The sequence below is a fragment of the Mustela erminea genome, chromosome 3 (assembly GCF_009829155.1).
Source record: "Mustela erminea isolate mMusErm1 chromosome 3, mMusErm1.Pri, whole genome shotgun sequence".
Classification (NCBI taxonomy): Eukaryota; Metazoa; Chordata; class Mammalia; order Carnivora; family Mustelidae; genus Mustela; species Mustela erminea.
The window spans coordinates 107,685,823-107,707,190 of NC_045616.1; the positions used below are offsets into that span (position 1 = coordinate 107,685,823).

General features: G+C 39.2%; 1 protein-coding gene across 14 annotated transcripts in view; it reads right to left on the reverse strand.

Moving 5' to 3' along the window:
• The window catches only part of TENM2 (teneurin transmembrane protein 2), a 1,222,850-nt gene that overhangs the window by 910,512 nt on the left and 290,970 nt on the right, over positions 1-21,368 (reverse strand). For all 14 annotated transcript variants that reach the window (XM_032337070.1, XM_032337078.1, XM_032337077.1 and 11 more), the window contains exon 3: positions 15,730-16,029. In XM_032337070.1, coding sequence (XP_032192961.1) covers positions 15,730-15,955 — 226 coding nt within the window. In that variant the 5' untranslated portion in view covers positions 15,956-16,029. The remainder of the gene's footprint in view (positions 1-15,729; positions 16,030-21,368) is intronic.

Consider the following 21,368-nt stretch of genomic DNA (forward strand, 5'->3'; position numbering starts at 1 on the left):
CAGTTGCCTGCCCTTGGGAAGGGTAACTAACCCCTCAAAACCTTGGTTCCCCTTAAAAATAATGATGATTTGGGGGCACCTGTGTGGCTCAGTGAGTTAAGTCTCTGCCTTCTGCTTAGGTCGTGATCCCAGGGTCCTGGGATTGAGCCCCGCATCAGACTCTCTGCTTGGTAGGGAGCCTGCTTCCCCCTCTCTCTGCCTGCCTCTCTACCTACTTGTGATCTCTTTCTGTCAAATAAATAAATAAAAATCTTAAAAAAAAAGAATAATGATGATTTCTATTTATGAACCTCATAGTTATGAGGCACACATACTAAGGTAGGAACCTCTGTAAACTTTAGCGATTTACATTACTGTTACTACTCTTTTGTCTCTGCATTAGACAAGAGAGGAGATTATTAAAGTGATAAAGAATTGCAGAAATAGATGAAGGATACTAGATGAATACATAAAAAGCTTCAAAAAGACAGAGTTCTCAGAATAATTGGCTTGGGGGCTAAAGAAGTCCCATAAATGAATGATTTTCAAGATGAACTCCTATCTACTTCTTTGCTTTGTTTTCTCAACATGTAGTTTAGCTGGCATTCCTGCACCCATCTGTGAAAGCTCTCTGTGAATGAGAAGCTATAATATTCCACAGAACTGAGGATGGATATGTTTGTGTATGACAGAGGGTTTTTTGATCTTTAAAAAAAAAAAAAAAAAGGATTCTTTTCTCTTAAGAAAAAAAGGACTGTGACATACCTAAATTAAATCACCTTTAAAAAGCCAAGGAATCACTGCCCACTAAGGATGACTGAGAAACAAGAAGGTAATATTTACTGTGCCTTCTAAAAGAAGTTGCAAGTGGTGGAAGCTAGTGGAGGATACATGGTTTAAGATAAAGCAAAAAAAAGGAATGGACCCATTGTTCTGATCCAGAAAGCAAAACTTAGGGATATGGGTCATGATCTGACTGAAATGTGCTTTCTTCGTGATCCGCAAAACATCCGCTGCTCACCTCTGTAACTCTTAGCAAATTCAGTACAAGGAGTGAACTTCTTGCCTTCGGTGTATAGATGAACTCAGAGATGTCACAAATTTCTGTCAGACACGCTTGAACCAGCTTCTAGGATTTGGGATGCTGTTTCCCCTTAAAGTAATCCTGGATGGCTTGTACCTGTTCTTCTTGCTTACATTCTACCTTTGGATTCGTTTCCCACTGAGAAGTCAGCGACTTCTTTGTACCATAATGATATTCTACTGCTCTTCAGCTGAAAATCCTCAAATGAGTTCCCACTGTCCTCTTAGCTCTGATGATCACGATCTCGGTATTTCAGTTTTCCACTGCTAAAATGGGGGTGATACTGAGTTGATTCATGGAAGGTCACGGAGAAACACGTGGTACTTCAAAAGTATGCAATGGGAAGTATTATCATTAACCAACCAACCAAACAAACACTCCGTGAAAGAGGATTCCTTCTGTTCATTTCATCCCTGCCCCGGCCCCTTTACAAAAGGTGCTGAGCCTCTGCTCCATCATGCTGAATCCTTCTAATTCTGTTAAAGACCGAAAGCAAGCAGCTTACGGTATTAAGCTGCTACATAATTAAACATTCTATGACAAATCATTCTCCTGAGATGTAAATTGATGTTGAACAAAAAGTAAGTTGTTCGCACAGATATTAATTCTACCTCTTACGGCTTTGAGATCCGGCTGTTTGAGTTTCCTCAAAAGGGTTAATGAAAGACCTCCTGAAGGTCTCTGAAATCTGAGGCTGAAATTACAGCATGTGTTATTATTACTGTTTTTGTTAGTCACCCGGAACACAAGTAAGATGTGTGCTTAGAGGTTATAAAAAAGAAACAAAATGCACATTGGCTTTCACTCAGGGTTTGGCTAAAAATACATTCTGACATGCAGCGCACAGGCATGTCCTAGAAAGCTCGCATGGTACCGGGGGCGGCCGAGAGGCAGCTCTGGCTTTGTTTGGCAACAAAGATCACTTGATCATGCAGAGAGAGTAGGGGGTCTGGCAGAGTCAGCTTTGAGTAAAAAACTGTGCCTTCTAATGTTCCTTCCCAATCTACTGGGGCCAAATTGAAACAACACAGGGCAAACAGATGCCCTAGGCTAAGGCGGGGAGGGGGTCAGAGAAGATGAGGGAGAGCTTTGGGACTAGATGCAATCTCTCCAAATTTTCGTGTATGATGGGAATCCTGTTCAATAAATATTTATTAAATGTCTCTGTGAATGGCACTATAGCTGGTACTAAGAGGGATGAAAAGATGAATGAGGCACTGTCTTCATCCTCAAGGAACTTACAGGGTATATTTACAGCTCACTATTCTGCACAGAGGTCTGATGTGATGGCTTCCAAGGGGAAAAAGCACTATCAGGTTTCCCAGGCATGTAGTGAGAAATCTCACATGTACTAAAAGTAACAACAACAAAGACAACCAAGCAGGAACTCTCTATATATTTTTGCAACTTTCATAATCTAAAACTATTCTAAAATTAAAAGTTTACTGTTTTTCTTAAAAAACAACCAACAGACCAAACAAATCATAATTTTTTTATGTAAAAAAAAAAAAAAAACTAACATTCTAAAATTTAGTAAACACCAACCCATATCTGTAATACAAGTTCAGTATCTTCTTTTTAAATCAATCAATTCCCAACTAAGAAGTCCTATGCTGGCATCGTTGAGAGCTATGTCTCCCAGATAGACAGTCTTCTTTTGGCCTATACAGTATCTCAAAATGACTTAGCTGCCAAAGGTCTTGGCCCACCTTGCCCTAAAAGCAGAGGCTGAGAATTTTTGTGAATAAATACTTTATTTGGGAAGTGATTCAGAGGAGCAGGAGTGAGGGACAAAGTGAAAAACAGGACAGGAGAAGAGCCAATATAAGGATGAGTGATAGAGTTGACCACTGGCACCTAGTGATGATGGGGCTGGGGCCTTCCAAGGAGCCTTAGGCTATGTTTCTCAGGATGAAGGAAAGGAGGATTTGTCATCAGCTTCCTATGCACTGGCTTCTAAAGCCACTGGTCAAGGTGGCCCCACAGGTGCTGATTCTGGGATGGCACACAATCGATTGTCCTCACCCTTAAGGGCATTTAGCACCTTATCATCAGAAAATTCCAGGGCAGGAAAACTGGCTGGCATGTTGTGCAGAGCCTACTTAAAGACCACCAAGAGTACTTTATAGCAACATATAAAACCCGAGGATTTAATGGGAAAAAAAATCCCGATTTCTCATTTTCTTGATAAATTGTGAGATCTAGAACACTAGTCTTGAATTCCCCAAGGGCACCAAACTGCCAGAACTGACAGACACCACCTGGACCTACATAATCCAAATCGGGACAGTCTTTGTCCCCGACACATAGCTGAAAACTCAGCTTGTTTCATTCCTTGATCTTACCTGCCTTCTCCTGTAGATGTTGGACTTTTCGCCCTGACTTGAACTACTCCTAGACTTCAGAAATATTCACAGTGAAAAGCAAGCAGGGACTTACTATTAATACTATCTTTCCTCCCTGGCTTCATCTTCCAAAATAAACATAATTTGATTGTGTCTCTTCCAAGAGTAGGCTTCAATTCATCATTACTGCTTTGATGTTGAAGATGTTAGATCAATGGATATCATTAATTGATTATGTGCTATATTCTAAGCCAGATGCTCACATTAAATCCTCACATTTAATGGTTAGCAGAATGTAAGAGAAGAAGTGGGAGTGCCGAAAGAATCAGTCCACTTGCTTCCTCGGACTCAGAACAAAGATGTGGATCCTGACAACCAGGGACTGGGAACACTAAATATGCAGGAAAATGGCTGCTCATTATTGGCTTGGAAATACTATATAATGAGCTCCCAGCAACATGGCATTTATTAGGCAAAACCCTCTAGAGATTAGGAAGCTCCATTAAAGCTAGAACTATGGGCTCCTGAGTGGAAAGGCAGATTCCAAGTCACTGTCCCGAGCAGGAGGCCCTGTACGTCTGAAATGCTATCCGTTACCAAAGAAGTGGTTATATTCTACAGAGTTCATCCAGTTACACTCAATCCTTTGAGATGTTTATATAAAAATATTGATGCCTTAGTCCAACCTTCCAACGATTCAGATTTAATTAGCCCTGGGCAGGGTTTGGGCATGGGAACTTTTCAAAACTCCCCAGAAGAGTCTAATGAGTTGCCACCCATCCACAGACAGAAATGGCATGGGGTTACAGCCACCTTCACTGTCCCCTCACTGTTCAGCGAAGACCACTCAGTGCTTTGCTGTAGCTTCCCCACTGTTCCGTCTCTGAGTTCGTGAAGCAGCCAAGTGTGAAGTGGGTCATCTCCAGGCAGGGCTTTTGCGACACATACAAATGGGGGTCAGAGTGTGAGCATTCACTGAATTGTCATTGTGAACTAAGAAGAATTTGAACCCACAGCTGTCAGATGAACAGAGGCCTTTAAGTGAGAACATCACCTGAGTTGGCAGTCATTTTGAGAGGAATTTGTTTGGGCTTTGAATATTTGCCTTGCAGTTGACTGGATTTTTCTTTTCTTTTTTTTTTTTAGGACATTAAACATTAGGACATTAAACATTAAACACTGAGACCCTTCTCTCAATGTTCCAGCAAACAGATCCATAGCAACATATTTAATCCACTGGAATTACTCTCTAAATAAATTCCACGTTTTGGTTCAAAGCGCTACAGATAAATTCTGTGCTTTAATTCCCACACGTGAAGCAGACTTCACCTGCACAAGGACGAACCGAGAAGCATGTATTAGACGGCCAAGGTGGCAGGAGACGTGGGGGGATTTAAAAGGAAGTGCTGCAAACTATTTTTAAAATAAAATGCATCCCACTGGGACAGCAACTGCCCAATGCCTACTATTCATAAATCAGGGTGAACAAAGAGACGCTTCACATTTTGTGGCTATGGCCAAAGAAAAAGACCTGAAAAGGAAGGAGAATAACAGATTCAACCGCGACTAAAACGGAGCCCATCTGATTTTCTGTTTCTTTTTGTTGTTGTTGTTTTTGAATTCCCAAAAAGATCTTTCTATCTTTGAGAAAATGCATTAAAGATAATGCTCATAGTAACTTTGGGAAAATATTCCAAATATTATAAAAGACTGTTGGACATTATTAAATAAGTCTGTGTTGCGCTTATTTTTAATATCTTTGCGCACACTCCGTATTTGTTCTGATCGCTCCCAGCAGAGATTTATTGCTAAAGTAGATCTGGCTTGAGGTTGAGTGGAAAGGAAAGCAGTCAGTGCAGGAGGAATATTGAGTAACTTGGTGCAAGGGAGTTTGGCTACAGCAGGGAGAGAGGACTTGGGAGATATGCATGCCAAATAAGGTGCTCAAGAAATGAACATGATCTCATTTTGGGTACACACCAGCCCCCTCCTCTTCATATGTCTGGAGAGTTGCTTCTGGAATTGCCAGAGCTGAAAATTAAATTATAAACCTAAAACATGACACTGAAAATGTAATGTCTCCTTTGATAATATCAGTATGATGATTCATCAGTGGGTGGGGTGGCACCCCTCCTGGACCTACACCGTAAGGCATGGTGAGCCCGACATTGGCAATTACTCCATCTCTCCCAGCTGTTTCTCTAAAGCTCCCGGCCGGAATTATATCCTGTCACAGATCACATTGCACCAAAAGCCTCCTACACATGTGACACAGTAGGTCCCTACAGAGGCACGGCGGCAATCTGTGGCACCAGCACAGAAGAGCTGAGAGTGATCACCAGTACTCACAAAAAGCAAATGTTAGTGCAATAGATGAATGTCAGGGTGTGTGAGGGAAAACTCCTGCAAGTTGGCATTTCACAGTGTGGGATCTGATACTGTCATGCTGGACAGACACACAGCCCACGTGTTCTAAGTTCTAAGCTCCTTTTCTGAGGTGTGCTTTAAATTCTTCTTCTTGGAACAGGAAACATGCTGCTAATAGGAATAAATTCTCTTGGAGTTGCAACCATGAGTCACAGCACAAAACTGCACAGCGTTTTGTTTATCTTCCTTTTCGTGGGAGTCCGAAGCCACTTGCCCTGTATGCTGAGTCATTCACTCAGACCTAGGCTGAGAGTAACAATAACAGCTCATGAAGGGCTACCTGAGTTCAGAAGGCGGAGGTTTCACCAAAGAGGTGGTTCATACATGAAGCCTTATGGGAAGATGGGATTTGGAATAGGCAGATAAGTATTCTACAAAGAAGAAATGGGCAGAGGAAGGTACATGTTCTTTTGGCTATTGCTATGGCCTTCAGGGGCTGGGCAGATAAAGTCAGTGACTTGAGGAGAGAACCGGAGAAGACAAAAGGCAAGAGATGTGGCTTGTGGCAAACTGGAATGTGAATGCACTGGCCACAGGCACGAGATTCAACATTTCTAAAGCAATCTGTAAGCCGGACTAAACATATCTAGGGGCTACGTATGCCTGTGTGCATTAACTTTGTGACCTCTGATTTAAGGGATAAAAAGGAGGCCACCTCTGAGTAGGGGAGTGGGAAATAAAATCAGAGCTCTATGATTTATTTATGCTTGGAATACGCAGTCAAATTGGGACTGAGTAGAGCGTGCAAAGGAATTTTTTTTTTCCCCACTCTCTTTTCAGGATCTTCTTCTTTTTCCTGTCCATTGATTACCTGTGTTCCCATGTGAGCTTCTTATTTCTTTTCCTTGTACATTTTTCCTGGATGATCACACTGAGTCCCGTGAAATTATTAGCTGTCAACTCCTAAATCTCTATCCAGCTCAAATCTCTCAGGAGAATTTCAAAGCCTGTACATTCTGCTGCCTATTAGATATCTACATGTGCATGGCCTAAGGGCACCTGCAACTCAAAAGGTCCACACTTGCTGTCCTATCTTTACCCACAAACCAGCTCGTCCTCTATTTCAAACCCCAGTCACAAGCACTAACACTGAGACAGTTGCCATAACCAGAAACTTTAGTCCTTGAATCTTCATGCTTCTCCCATCAGTTGCCAGAAAGTATTGACCCCACATTCTAAACATCCTCAGCTTTGCTAGTCAAGCTACCAATCGGCAGGAATACGATACACACTCACCGGCAACATTAATCCTCCCTGCCCACATACATGCAGAGTCTCTGATTTCCTAAGCCAATAATAGAGAATGAACAAGGTACTGTGGTCACACAAAAAAGAGACAGATAAAACATAATCTTTTACCTGTATTTTTCTTGATGAATGCTACTCTTTACATAGACAGGAAACTAATAAGGTTGAGGGGGAAAAAAATCTAAACTCTTGTAACAATGCTTTATTTTTATACTCAGGCATATGTTACCACTCCAGGAGAACTTGAACTAACAATCTATGCACTTCTATTTAAAGGCTTAATTACAAGCATTGACCTTTCTTGGCTCTTTGAATACTCAGCATCAGAAAGGTAAAATTCTTAATGCCTAAAAGTCCCAGAACAATATATATATGCCTCCACTTGTACAGAGTCTTAAAAAGTCAACAATCTTTGTGGCTTAACAACATTTTCAAATCCATCGTTCCAAGTCCGACTACTAAGCTCCCTTGTCTCCATGAAACACACTCTCCTAACCTACCTCACTCTCCCTGCAATATGTTCCATAAACTGAAGCCAGCATTATCTCCTCAAAAAGCATCATGACCCACTTTCATCCTACCATTCTAGCTCATTTGTCCCCACTCGACATTCAGCTAACTTGAACTTCTTTCAGATTCTTAGAACAACCAAAATTTGTCATCTCTGGACCTCTGCACATTCTATATATTTTGCCTGAAAATTTTTTGGCAATCTGATCATCCAACTCCTCATCCTTCAAGTGTATGAAAGGATGTCATGATTTCTGACATTCCTAATGCACAATACTTGGTTAGATGCCTCTCCAGAATCACATGGTATTTTCCCTTTTTGGTGTTTATCAGACATACCTAGTTATATGTCTGTTAAATCTTTTCTTTTTAGGATAACAAGTTTGTGTGGTTACAAGACTGTGTTTGCTTTATTCTTTGCTATACATCATAACTTAATATAGTTGTCTCATGGATACCCCAAAATACATTTAGATTAATTTGAATCAAGGGGCAAAAATAGGGCATTGTTTTAGAAATTCAAGATTATCTATGATACAAAAAAAGGGGGGGCAGGGGAAGGACTAAGGGAAGGAGAGAATTTAAATGGTGAAGCAGTTGTTCAGTCTTGAAATGTTGGAAGCTTCCTGTGAAATGAGAAACTTGGAAAAAAGATAAATTAAGAAAGAATAACCATCATAACTTGATGAACATCAATATAAAGAAAAAAGAGTCTTCTTGGAAGACCAAAAGCTAGGAAATAAAAATGGAAACAGATTTTGAGGAAAAGACAATTAAGTTTTCTACTGGACTACTTAAGAATACATACTCCAGGAGCAGTTAGAAAAGTAGAAATGGAGCTTGGAAATACCATTTTGTTAGACTTGAGTATCAGCAGGATTAGGATCTTCTTGTATGAGGCCAATCAGTATTCCTCACCCACTCTAACACTAGAGCCTTTCTTTCCAATATAGAATTCATTCTATCTAGTTTAGAAGGTACTCACCATAAGATATCTCCAAGCACAGAGCAGGCCTAAGTCAAAGACATGGCCAAGAAAAGTCAGAGTGACAGAGTCATCAGCATGTGCCCCCCGTCAGGCCTATCTGGATCTGACCCTTGCCAACAATGTTACAGAGGGCACAGACTGTGAGAGTAGGATTATCAACAGAGATCTTCAAAGAGATCTCCCCAAAGAACAAAGCCAAGTCAGAAAAATGAGAAATAAGAGATGGTACATGTAGGTCCAGATGTACTGTTAGATCCTCCAGTGATGTAAGATAAGGCATCACATATTTTGCATAAGCTTGTTTCAGTCAGAATATTATCTTACTTTCACCTGTAACTGAAAAAGTCTTGAAAAGTAAAAACTGAATATCGAAGTTATAGGAAATGGACTGTTATAAAGAAAGTGCCACAGAAAAGAAAGTGGGGCTAAGGGCAAAACTAGAGAAGAATCTCAGAAAAACAGAAAGAAAGAAAAAAAGAAAGAAAGAAATTCAGATATTCTACTGAAATGGAAAGAAATTCAATTCATTCTACTCTAGATTCAGAGTAGAATGCAGAATTGACAATAGATTTAATACCAGAAGGGCAGTGAATACAACAAAGAAAATCCAAAGAAGACTGAATCACTAAGTGGCAAGGACTCCAAGTTATTACCTATAGAGTGATGAGAACGGATTAATTTTCTCCAGAGTCTATAAGGATAAAACCTTTCCTTAATCAAACTCAGCCTTAAAATTTACATTAATTTTTATGCAAAAAGTGCACATCTTTAAAACAAGTCTGTATCCATTGACACTAAGTTAGAGCATTTTTTTTTTCCTGATCTTTTTTCTTTGTTTACTTGTAAAGTTGTTTGACTAGCAACTCTCTTACAATGTGTTGGCATTGGCTGACAGTTGTTAGATGGTATCTTTCCTTTTTTCTAAAAATAGGGAAATAATATGTGAGTTATGTTCATCTTTGGTAGCAAAAGGTATGGTGCACAGAGAGTCAAATATACTTTATCAACAACTGGAAGAAAAATTCTGGATTTGAAGATGTCAGTATTTTTGTGAGTCATAAGAAATTAATCCAAGGAAAAAATATTCTCTTGCATACAATGTTAGGAGAGGTGGAGAGCCAATGTTGACCACTTGTGCTGGCAACAGACTTAAAATGACAATGATGAAAACCACTAGCATTTATTCAGCACTTATTAAAAGAAAGATAGCATCCATACCATGATAAATGCATAATCATAGAAACAACTATAACTATAATGTGGGAACTTTTGCAGAGAGAGAAAATGAGATTCAGAGGGCATATGTTCTAGAATTTGATCAAGCTTACACCCATGCAACGCATCAGTACTGGGGTACAGACTGTTGACCTTTGGGTCTGCATTCTTTTTTTTTTTTTTTTAAGATTATTTATTTATTTATTTGACAAGGAGAGAGAGATCACAAGTGAGCAGAGAGGCAGGCAGAGAGAGAGGGGGAAGCAGACTCCCTGCTGAGCAGAGAGCCCAATTCAGGGCTCGATCCCAGGACCCTGGGATCATGACCTGAGCCGAAGGCAGAGGCTTAACCCACTGAACCACCCAGGCGCCCCTGGTTCTGCATTTTTAACTGCTTTCCTATGTGCCTCTTAAATGAAGCAAGAAGGATTCAAGTTAGCCAGCAAGGAGACAATGGATCATATTATACTCTTTTTCTTAAAATAATAATAATGATAATAATAATAGGAATAGGAATAGGAAGAATAATACATCAACAACACAACCAAACAATTAGAAGCAGCGGGTTATTCTCAGTTGAGTTATGAAAAGAAGTCCTGCCTAGAGGTGGGAGAATAAATTAAATGTAATCTCCTCAAGGTACTTTTTAACCTTCCAAACACTGACCAGACAAACTTGAACGTCACTAAAACAAAAGATGTTCTTTGTAGGTAAATGGCTGTGATTTTCAAAATAGAATCCTTCCAACTGTTGCTTTGGGTACAGTGGAAAAGTAAGTTTTTTAAGACTCTGATATAGGTGGAATGCTCACAGGTTTCTAGATTATTTCACCAATTCTTATATATATTGATTGAATGACTATAGTTAACACTTTAGCTTATAGTGGTTCATGAGTTTCTAGCACAGGTTAAATTTATGCCAGGCCAGATTATACAGAGTAAAACATATTATTCTAAATAACATATTATTCCTCAATTATTCTAAAGATGACAAGAGTGAAAACTGATTTATGAAATACCAAAATCAAACGTAGCCTAAAATGTGTGTGTGTGTATGTCTTTATGTATTTTTTAAGTGCATCAAAGTGCTGGTGAAAGTTGTATCTGTGCTAGAACTGATTGAGGGAACTGAAGCAAGCATATTTTCAAAAATCCAATCTTCCCCCAATTCTTTCCTCAACCTTGACCCAAAGAGACAGCCTGAGGTGCAGAGAAAGAATTCAATCTTGGCCCCCTCTCCAGAGACTTGCAGTTCTAACTGGAAAGAAGGGCTTTTTGAGGCATGAGAAGCCTGGCTGAACTCTCTGGCCCACTGGGCTTTGCCTGGCACAGAAGCCAGTCAGTTCTGCTTACCTGAGCAATATCATTTAGATAGTAACACCTTTCTTGGTTAGTGTTCCAGGTTGAGAGGTTGTGGGAAAAGGTGATGACTAGAGGGGAAGGCAAAGAATCGGTGCTGACAGCCTGGCACACGTTCTGACAGCAGGAGCTTTTTCCTACAGTGGTGGCTGTGGAGAGCTACTGTAGGTAGAAATGCCTGCAGGGAGTTTGAGACAGTTGTGGAAATGGAGGCGAACGGGTGGGCATAGGAATTGAAATCAGCAGTGCTGGTGGTAGTGCTCATGGGACATTCAAGTTAACAAGTGCAGTTCCTACAGTAAGAAGTGTTTAAAGAAGTTGATGCCATGAAGGTTTATATACCGAACTTCATAGCCTGTGACGTGGGCTTTAATGGCTTGTTTTTGTTTATTTATTTATTCAGGAGGGGATCAAACACAGTAGTTCAAGTTCAAGACACATCTCTCGCATTCAACTTTTTGGATTTAAAACTTGTCTTCACCAATTCCTGTATTTGTGGCCTTGGAATGATTTATTTAATCTCTCGGTGCCTCAGTTTCCTTATCCGGCAAAAAGGGGTAATAACAGAACCCACCTCACAACTCTGTTGTGAATATTCCCCTGGGTTAATATAAGCAAAATGCTTAGACTGACACCTGACATATAGAAAGTGCTCAATGGATGTTGGCCATTATTCTTTTGTTGTTCTTGTTTAATACATCTGAAAATGGTGTACTAATCCTAGTGAAACACAGAATGTAGACCAGAGTCACAGGCACATTATAATACAAAAGCAGAGTTCAAGTCTAACTTTTTTTTTTTTTTTAAAGATTTTATTTATTTATTTGACAGACAGAGATCACAAGTAGGCAGAGAGGCAGGCAGAGAGAGAGGAGGAAGCAGGCTCCCTGCTGAGCAGAGAGCCCGATGCGGGACTCGATCCTAGGACCCCGAGATCATGACCTGAGCCGAAGGCAGCAGCTTAACCCACTGAGTCACCCAGGCGCCCCAAGTTCAAGTCTAACTTGAGGCTCGCAAGCCATGGGGGAATGTCCTGTGTATCACACTGCTCTATACCCTACTTCAGGGTCCCAAAGAACAAGCTTATACAATCTGCCTGGGCATTTGCCTGACCTTCATTATTCAAAGTGGCATCTATTTCACATGTTAGACTGAGGCTGGGTCTGACCGGGGATTAGACTACTGGTCACTTTTGTCAGGTGCATTAACTCTCAGACCACTAGGATGCTATTCAGTGCAGCATTAGTCATTTACTAATTACTAATTACTCCAATGGCCACAGACCTAGGGTCAGCAATTTTCTCCCTTCACACCAGGAGGATCCAGCATAATAGAGGCCAGACAGGTAATTTGCATTGTCTCTTCTTAGGAGCAGAGGCTGATCCTGTGTTGAAAGCAGGCAAAGAAGGTATAATTTGATGGGAACTTCCATAAGCTTCCCATGGGAACACCCAGCCTCTCTTTCCTGCTGGGATCTGGCAGGTTCTCAACATTTGATACTTGCAGATACTTACAGGGGAACTGGACAGGGTCTGACCCTGGCCCCTCATCACTTTTAGTAAGCTGGCAATTCGTTTCCACTCTGAGCATCTGGAGAGTCATCCAACCGTGTTTGCCAAACTTGCTTGAATGTGAGAAGCATGTTTGTTTTATGATCAGTGTCTTGGGTTTTAAATAAGAATACCACAGGAGATGATCCCACTATGATCCTTGCTAATGTACCTCTAGGCTAATAAGTTCTGAGATGATCCTGCTCTTTGATTTCATGAATAAGAAAATAAAATGGGAAATGCATGACATTTAAAAATTATTGTTATTCCTGAAAGTAAAATTTGTTTTAACCCTCTCTGTGGTGGCTAAGTTTCACATTGACTATGATGCTTGCCAGATTGTATCTCCTGCTCTTCCTCTCCTTAAATATGTGCTTATTTACTTCCTGAGTTCAATTTTAGAACCCATCAAAGTAGATCCACTCAGACTCTGACTACATTTTCATGCATAAATTCATAGATGTCTTCAGAAAGAACTGCACTTGCATATGCAAATACTTTCCAATGCCTTTTCATTTCTACTTTTGGCCTGCAGTTTTTAATTCATGCAAACACATTACACAAACAAATATGGGCTCAATAACAACACACGGCATGTGTGAATTGTTAATTGCAAAGCTATGGGTTTGATATGGCCAAGCAACTTCCATTATTATCAATGGAGAGGAACAAGATTAAACAGGAAGAAAAAAGGTATATTTGAACATAAAATCCCAAGCATTCAGTTTCATTTTATGTAAATATTAATAAGGGAAAAGGTGACAGGACAATCCACAATTCAACAATAATCTGGGATCTACAGTTCAGTGCACAATGATCCAGAAACCAGGATGCACCTTTAATGAGACTTAGGAAGAAGGCTCAACATTTCAGCACAAAATCATAAGAAACAAAAATGTATGCAGCAACACTGTAAATAAAACCAAAAATCTAGTAGAAAATGAAAGGTTTTCAACCATGCTGAACATGCATCACCTTTCAAAATATTTGAGCCTTGTATTAGTGACACTCTAGGAAATAACAAGTGTCCTAATACTTTATATTTGAAATTTAAACACTCCCTTAATTAATTAAGCCCAATTCTCACTCATACACTTTGGGGTCAGGAGAGGAACGTAGTGAAGTAAAACAACTGTTGAAGTTACTCACAGATCAAAGACATTTGATACAGAACAATTTTCAAGCAACCCTCCCCCTGTTTGAAGTATGTTTTATTTACATGAAGATAACTCAGAACAGGAGAGTGTAGATTAAATAAAAACTGTATTCTGCAAGGTTCTACAACTGCAGGAGAAATAGTATTTTAGCTATTGATTTTTAAAAAATATTCTGTTAAGTATAATTTTTTAAAAATAATTTAAAAATGTTTATTTTTTTAGTATTCTGCTGATTTTTAAAAAATACATTGTTAAGTATAAAATTCGGAGCTAGGCTAACTAGGAGCATAGGAGAACATGTTTTTATAACAAACAATGGACTACAGATGTGTATGTTTGTGTATGTTTGTCTGTGCACACGCACGCACGCGCGCATAGAGAATACATGTGTGTGGTGTTTTCCACCAGGAATGGAATTCCAAGCTGCTATCAACTGAATGTTTGTGATTTCCTACACCCCCACCCCCACCCCAAGGCCAAATCTTATATTGAAACCTAATCTCCAGTGGTATTTGAAGGTGGGGCTTTGGGGAAGTGATTGAGTCATGGGTTTAATGTCTTCATAAAAGACAATTAAGAGAGCGCCCCCCATCCTCTTCAGCTATGTGAGGACACAAAGACAGCTGTCAACGAACCAGAAAGCTAGCTCTCACCAGACACTAAATTTGCTCGTACATGTATCTTGGACTTCTCAGCCTTCAGAACTATATGAAATAAATTTCTATTGTTTATAAGCCATCAATTTATGGTATTTTGTTATAGAGCCAGAAAGAACTGAGACACAGCTAAAGTATCTCAAGAGGAATTGAATTAGTTGCAATATTCAGGAACAGGAGCATGAAACAAGAAATAAAGAATCAATGTTACAAACAAATGAGCCAATAACCTAGCAGGCAGGGCCTCGAATCTTGGCACTGGAAGAGTGAACACTTCCCAGTTCATTCCCTGTATTTCTGTGCATTCTCTTGTAAGTTTGCTAAGCTTTTCATGTAAATCACACATGGCTGGTACACAAAGCACAAGACATGGACCTCGCGAGTCAACCTTGCCATACTGCCTCTCAGCACTGTTTGTGCTTTAGTCTACATGTCCATACATTTACAGCAACCCTTGACAAGTGATAAAAAACTTCTTCATGGATATTGGATATGAAGAGAATGCCAACTGTTAGTGCTTGAGAAAAATATCCTCCTCCCCAAAGAAATCAAAATACTGAAAGAAAAATAAGTTTTGGTGAAAGTAACAGGGAGAATGATATATGTGGAATTGGGTAATAATATACATCAGTTCACCTATGCTCTGAAATACAAAAAGAAAAATGCATACACAAAATTAACACCACATCTGAAGAGGAAAGAAATTATATATTACACAGGATAGGGGAGGTTCAAATAGGTTTTAATCAATATACCATTTGTTCAAAGAGAATCTGACTGAGAAGCTTAATGTGTAAAATAGTAGAAATTCGAGCTCTTGGAGGTCTGTGTATGTGATTCAAGAAAAATAGTTTAAAAACCACAGATAATTTTGTGTTCCTCAGGACAGGGACTTATAATGGTCGCAGGAATACCCCTTACGAGCGAAAGCTTTGCCTTATGTTACATTTATCAAAACCTACTATTGTGGGGCTCCAAAACAACCACCAAATTGTCAAGGAATTCAGCATTCAGGACAAAAGAGGCACTTCTGTCATTCCCACAGGATTCTGCTATGGGTCGATAAAAGGATTGTTGTCTTAAACTAAACTCTAAAGGGCAGATGATGCCAGCAAGCTTTGCTTTCAGTTTTTACCAACTCAGTGATCGACGCGCAATAGTGCAAGAATGTAAGGAAGCTCAGAGCAAGTCAGTGGGGTCAGCTCTACCTACCTTGTCTTGGAAACTCATCTGACTCCCGGTGAACTAGGTCTGTGACTCGGTTTCCATAGTGCATCCTACTGTCGTGGTCATAGGCCTTCAGAGTCTCACTGGAGCTGTAGGACTTTTGCGTGGGCACGCGGCAGTCTTCACTGTCCAGGGAGGAACTTGTGTAGCGGCACTCTTTGCCACACCGTCCCCTGGTCAGAGACCGGTGTCGTCTGTCCTTGACATCCATTATTCTGGGTCTGGCAGAAAGTCGACACTTTCAGAAAAGTGAGGCCTGAGTTTTGGCACTTGTCACTTTGCCACCTAAAAACATCAAAGAAAAAGAACAAGACTGTGATTATAAAAAATGCTGCCTTCAGTTCTGACTCATGCTCTGACTCAGATAAAAACATGAAAAGGAAATTTGGTCAGTAGTGCACAATCTCTTCTGCAAATGTTTAATGCATACTTAAACAATCAGCTTCAATAGAACAACTGGATACAGTAAATTAATTCTTTGGCTGGTTAATACATTTTGAGAAAAAAAAGTATTAAAATAACTCATCTTTTGATTTTCTTATATGTATACAAATGACATAAGTCTGTCACTAATGCAAGATTTTACTATGAAGTGGTTCAAAGCAAAACTGATTTTACCCAACTTTAATTGCACTCTCTTTTTGCTATAGAGATGTTGGGGTAAAGCAAATATCAAAATTTAATAAATAAAAATAAAAGAAAGGTGTACAGAGGCACACATATATGCTACTAAAGCTTTGCAATGGTACCAAGTCACATCTGGCTAATATAAAATTGCCTAGCTGGGTCTGGAGAATAGTAACATAAGCCACTCCTGACATGCAAACAATCTTCCTCCGATTGTTTTTTAAGATTTTACTTACTTATTTGAGATATTTAAGATTTTATTTATTTCTTTATTTATATTGAGAAAACTCCTAATCAGTTTTCTTTCCTTTGCAAATCTGTGTCTTGAAATTACAGGTGGCTCCTTCCCTGGTCACCTACCAACAGGAGATCCTGCTCACAAGAGGTCTAACGGGAACAACCTCCTGATGACCAACCTGAGCCTACTGGGCTTCACTATTGGGCTATCCACTGCTGAAAAGAAAAATGGGGAAGAGTACTGAATGTAATGGGTAAACTGATGGCAAAGAACCTCTTTAACATATGAACTGGCAACCAGAGAGCCCCTCAGTCTGAAAGTGTGTCCCAAACTCAGAAAACACTAGCCTTCTGCCTAGCAAATACAACAAAATCACTTAGATGCCTCCAAGTTTCAAATGATGGGCTCTTCCTGATTTCACTGGCCATGCAAAATAGCATGGATCATAGGGCCAGGGCCTACACAGAATGGACAAATAGGAAATTTAATTAAAATAGAAAATACAACCCAGAGCCAATGTAGTGATTTTTCTCCAAGCTACTATTGTTCACTGCCTCCTCAGTATGTCAGAAAATATTTGGTGAGCAGATCTGTGGTGAACTCCTCTGCTCTTCTTTGGCCATCTACCACATTATAATGGAATGCCTATTTAAACCAAATAACTAGCCTGTATGCAAAGCAATGTACATGGCATCTGTCTCAAGATGGCAGAAGCCAAGTTATCTTCCCTTGTCTTCTTATACTAAGAGTCCCTTTTGGATCTCATGAATCCTCCTGATTTATATTACTTGTACACTTTTTCAAGTACTGCTCATAATCATGGACAATTTTGTTTGAAAATTGGCAATCAAAGAGAGGGTACACCTGTTGTGGACACCAAGCACAGTGGAACTGCTACCATAACCATTCATAAAAGAGCTAATCTTTAGTTTCCTAGAACGTACAGTTCCTGACTCAGGAGGCTGAGAAGCATCTTTGCGAGTTATGAGTCAGGATCTCAGGACCTGCTTGAAGGACACAAATACTCAGTGTTGACCTGGAAGTTTTTGCTACTGCACAGCTAATCCAAGTATTAACATTAATGCAATTACTAGATGCCAAAAGTCACCTTTCCTAGTTTACAACATGTGATCTCAACATTTTAGAATTCATATTACAGGTTGGTTAAGAGCATGACCACTGAAACCTTGACTCGATGCCAACCTTACCAGGGTTACTGACTAGCCAGAGCTTTTGTAAAATTAGTCCTGGACTTTCAAATTTAATTTCTCAACCAGTGAATATGGAACATAACAGAACCTACTTCATAAACTTTTCATAAAAATTAAAACAGTTACTGTGGTAAAGCTCCTAATATGTTGTCTAACATGTGGTAGGGACTCTATAAGAAATAGGTTTTTTTTTCCTCTAAAATAATTAAAATTTTTTTCTTAGCTAAGTAGTTACAGATGTGCATAACACAGAGGGTGGCAATAATAATATAAGTCCCTAGAATTCAAAATTCTAATTATAAATACCAATACTGAACTACACACAGATAAAGGAAGACCTTCACCCCTATTAAATGTATATAAGACTGTGTACACCAACACTGAAGAGCCACAGTGTTTCTTTGGGAAGTTGGGTGTTTTGAGTGAATTTTATAATTTTCTCTCTCCTGCTTCACTGTAAGTTTTTACTTTATGTTTTTAGTGTTCCTGAATTATGAAATCCTATATCTCCTTTAATTTGTATTGTGCTTTAGAAAGTGGGCTGACTTTCTGTGTGTGGGTATGTGATTTTATTTCATACATTTTTAAAAAATCATGTTCTAAGTGGGGGCCTAAAGGCTTATTACCTATTCATAAAGTACAAGACCTATAGTGGATAGACATTTTGACATCTAATTTGGTTGTCCAGTGATTTTCTCTTTTTACTAAATTCCTCTTTTTTATCCATTCCCTTGATAGTTAAATTTGTCAGCAATGTCATCTCTGGACAAATGATAGAAGTTTATATATAATGAGGGAAAAAAATGAAAAATCTTGGTCAGAGAAAGCTACTTTTTTAATGAACTGAGCAGAGTACCCTGATTGTTGGCCAAAAGGCATTCTGCACTTAGACTCCTTGTTATTTAAAAATTAGTTTTCAAGAATAAAAAAGACAAAATAGGAGAATTTATATTACAATCTTGATCTCCAGCTTATCATGAAAATTCGGGTAGTCCAGAAATTTGTCCTTCCAGAAAGATGTAATAAACATTTATTCCTCCTACTAGGAACAACTAAAACCCCTGGATATTATATATAAAACAAATATGAGAAAAATATGAAAGGTGGAAAGAGAGAGCAGATCAACTAGGGCCTTTAGGACCCACGCAAGTTCCTGAGATTTCTTTTTGCCCTATATATCTCAGAGTTGGAGCTAAAGACACTGGCAACCCAGAAATATCAATAGGTGCAGACAACAAAAGCTCCAACAAAAGCAGGCTTCCTCTAGCCAAAGGACGAACAAAGAAGCAGTATAACAAGAAAGAAAATGTTTAAGAGTAACAATCTCCCTCTAGCCAAACAACATGGAAAAACCTGTAGTCCCAGTCCCACCGTCACCAGCAAAAGCCAAGTGGAGAGCCTAGATTTCCAAGCTGCTGAGGTGACAAGGCCTCCCAATCTCAAACAGTGGTTTCAGGAAAGGCTAAGAAGGGAGCCAGGATTTTCATCTCTTCCAGAAAATAACGAGGCCATCTTCTTCTAATAGGAAGCTTGGACTTCCACTCCCATGGAGTAGTAAAACAAGATGCCATTCTCCTTTGCTGGAGTGGTATAGGAGGAGGCCTAGTGGGGAGTTAGGAGTTTCACTATCCCAGTGGTAACCAGTCATTTTGCCTCTTGTTGGTAGTTGTCGGGGTCACTAGATTTGGTATCACTGGGGCTAATGAGGCACTCATAGCTTAACCACCAAGGGAAGTGTCAGTGGAGGCCAACTGGGGAACCAGAACTCCCCCACCTCCTCCGTACACACCAGCTTCTAATAAGGAGCTCCCTGCCCCGGGATATTGGCAGAGACTGAGTGGGGAACCAGGGCTTTTATTCCAATCTAGTAGGAATGAGGTGGATTTCTCTTTTGACAGAGCAGTGTCAGAGGAAACCAATTAAAACAGAAAACTTAAGTAAGACATAGAATCTTGTAATACCCAAAATGTCTCAATTTCAACAACAACAACAACAACAGAACAACTTGTCATATACCAAGAACTACGAAATCTCAAACTGAATGGAACAAAAAAAAAAAATAGATGCCAACACTGAGATGACAAGATGTTGGAATTATCTGACATAAGACATTAAAACAGCCATCATAAAACTCTTCAGTGAGCAATTATGGGCACACTTAAAACAAATGAAAAACTAGACACTCATAAGAAAGATAAGAATCTCGGTAAATGGATTAAAATGTAAAGGAGACTCTGAGGTATGTTTTTAGAACTGATAAATAACTAAAATGAAAAACTCAATAGATGGGCTCAAGAGCAGAATGGAGGGATACAAGAAAGAATAAGGGAACTTGAAAATTGGACAATGGAAATTACTCAAACTATACAACAGATTAAAAAAAAAAATAGCCTAGGGAAAAAGAGCCACAGGAACCTGTAGAATGATAACAAATGACCTATGGTTATGTCAGATTCTCAGAATGAAAGGAAGAAGAGAGAGGGCTGAGAAGCGGCTGAATACATCCAAATTTGCAAAAGACATTAAACCACTCATTTAAGAAGCTGAACAAACGTGAAATGGGGTAAATCCAAATGTATCCATAACAAGGCATATAGTCAAACTTCTGAAAAGTTTAAGAAAATTTTGAAAGCAGTGAAAGAAAAATAACATCTTACCTACAGAGGAAAGCAATTTAAATGAAAATGGATTTCTCATCAGAAACCATGAAAGTCAGAAAGAAATAGCACAACGGTTTTCAAATGCTGAAAAAAGAAGTTTTAATCCAGAATCTTACATCTAGTAAAATTATTCTTATACAATGAAGTAGGAAACATGGCAACTCAGATGAGGAAAAATACTAATATAATTTATCAGTATGGTATTAACACAAAAATAGACACATAGAGGAGTGTCTGGGTGGTCCAGTTGGTTAAGCATCTGACTCTTGATTTGGGCTCAGATCATGATCTCAATGTCATGACATAGAGCCCCACATCAGACTCCACAGTGCATGTGGAGCCTGCTTAAGATTCTTTCTCTTCCTCTTCCTGTCTCCCCCTTCTCTCTCTCTTTCAAAAAAAAAAAAAAAAAAAAAAAAGTTTCTTAAAACAAAAAAATAGACACATAGATCAATAAAACAGAATAGAAAGCCCAGAAATAAACTATAATTTATGGTCAGTGGTCAATTAGTCTTTGATAAAGGAGGCAAGAATATGCAAGGGGAAAAGACAGTCTCTTCAACAAAAAGTGCTGGGAAAATTGGACAGCTACATGTACAAGAATGAAACTTGGCCACTTTCTTATACCATACTCAAAAATAAACTCAAAGTGGATGAAGGACCTAAATGTGAGACCTGAAACCATAAAAATCCTAGAAGAGAGCACAGGCAGTAATTTCTCTGACATCAGCCCCAACAACATCTTTCTAGATTTGTTTCCTGAAGCAAGGGAAACAAAAGCAAAAATAAACTACTGGGACTGCATCAAAATAAAAGACTTCCACACAGCAAAGGAAAAAAACCCAACAAAACTAAAAGATAACCTACCAAATGACATATCAGACAAAG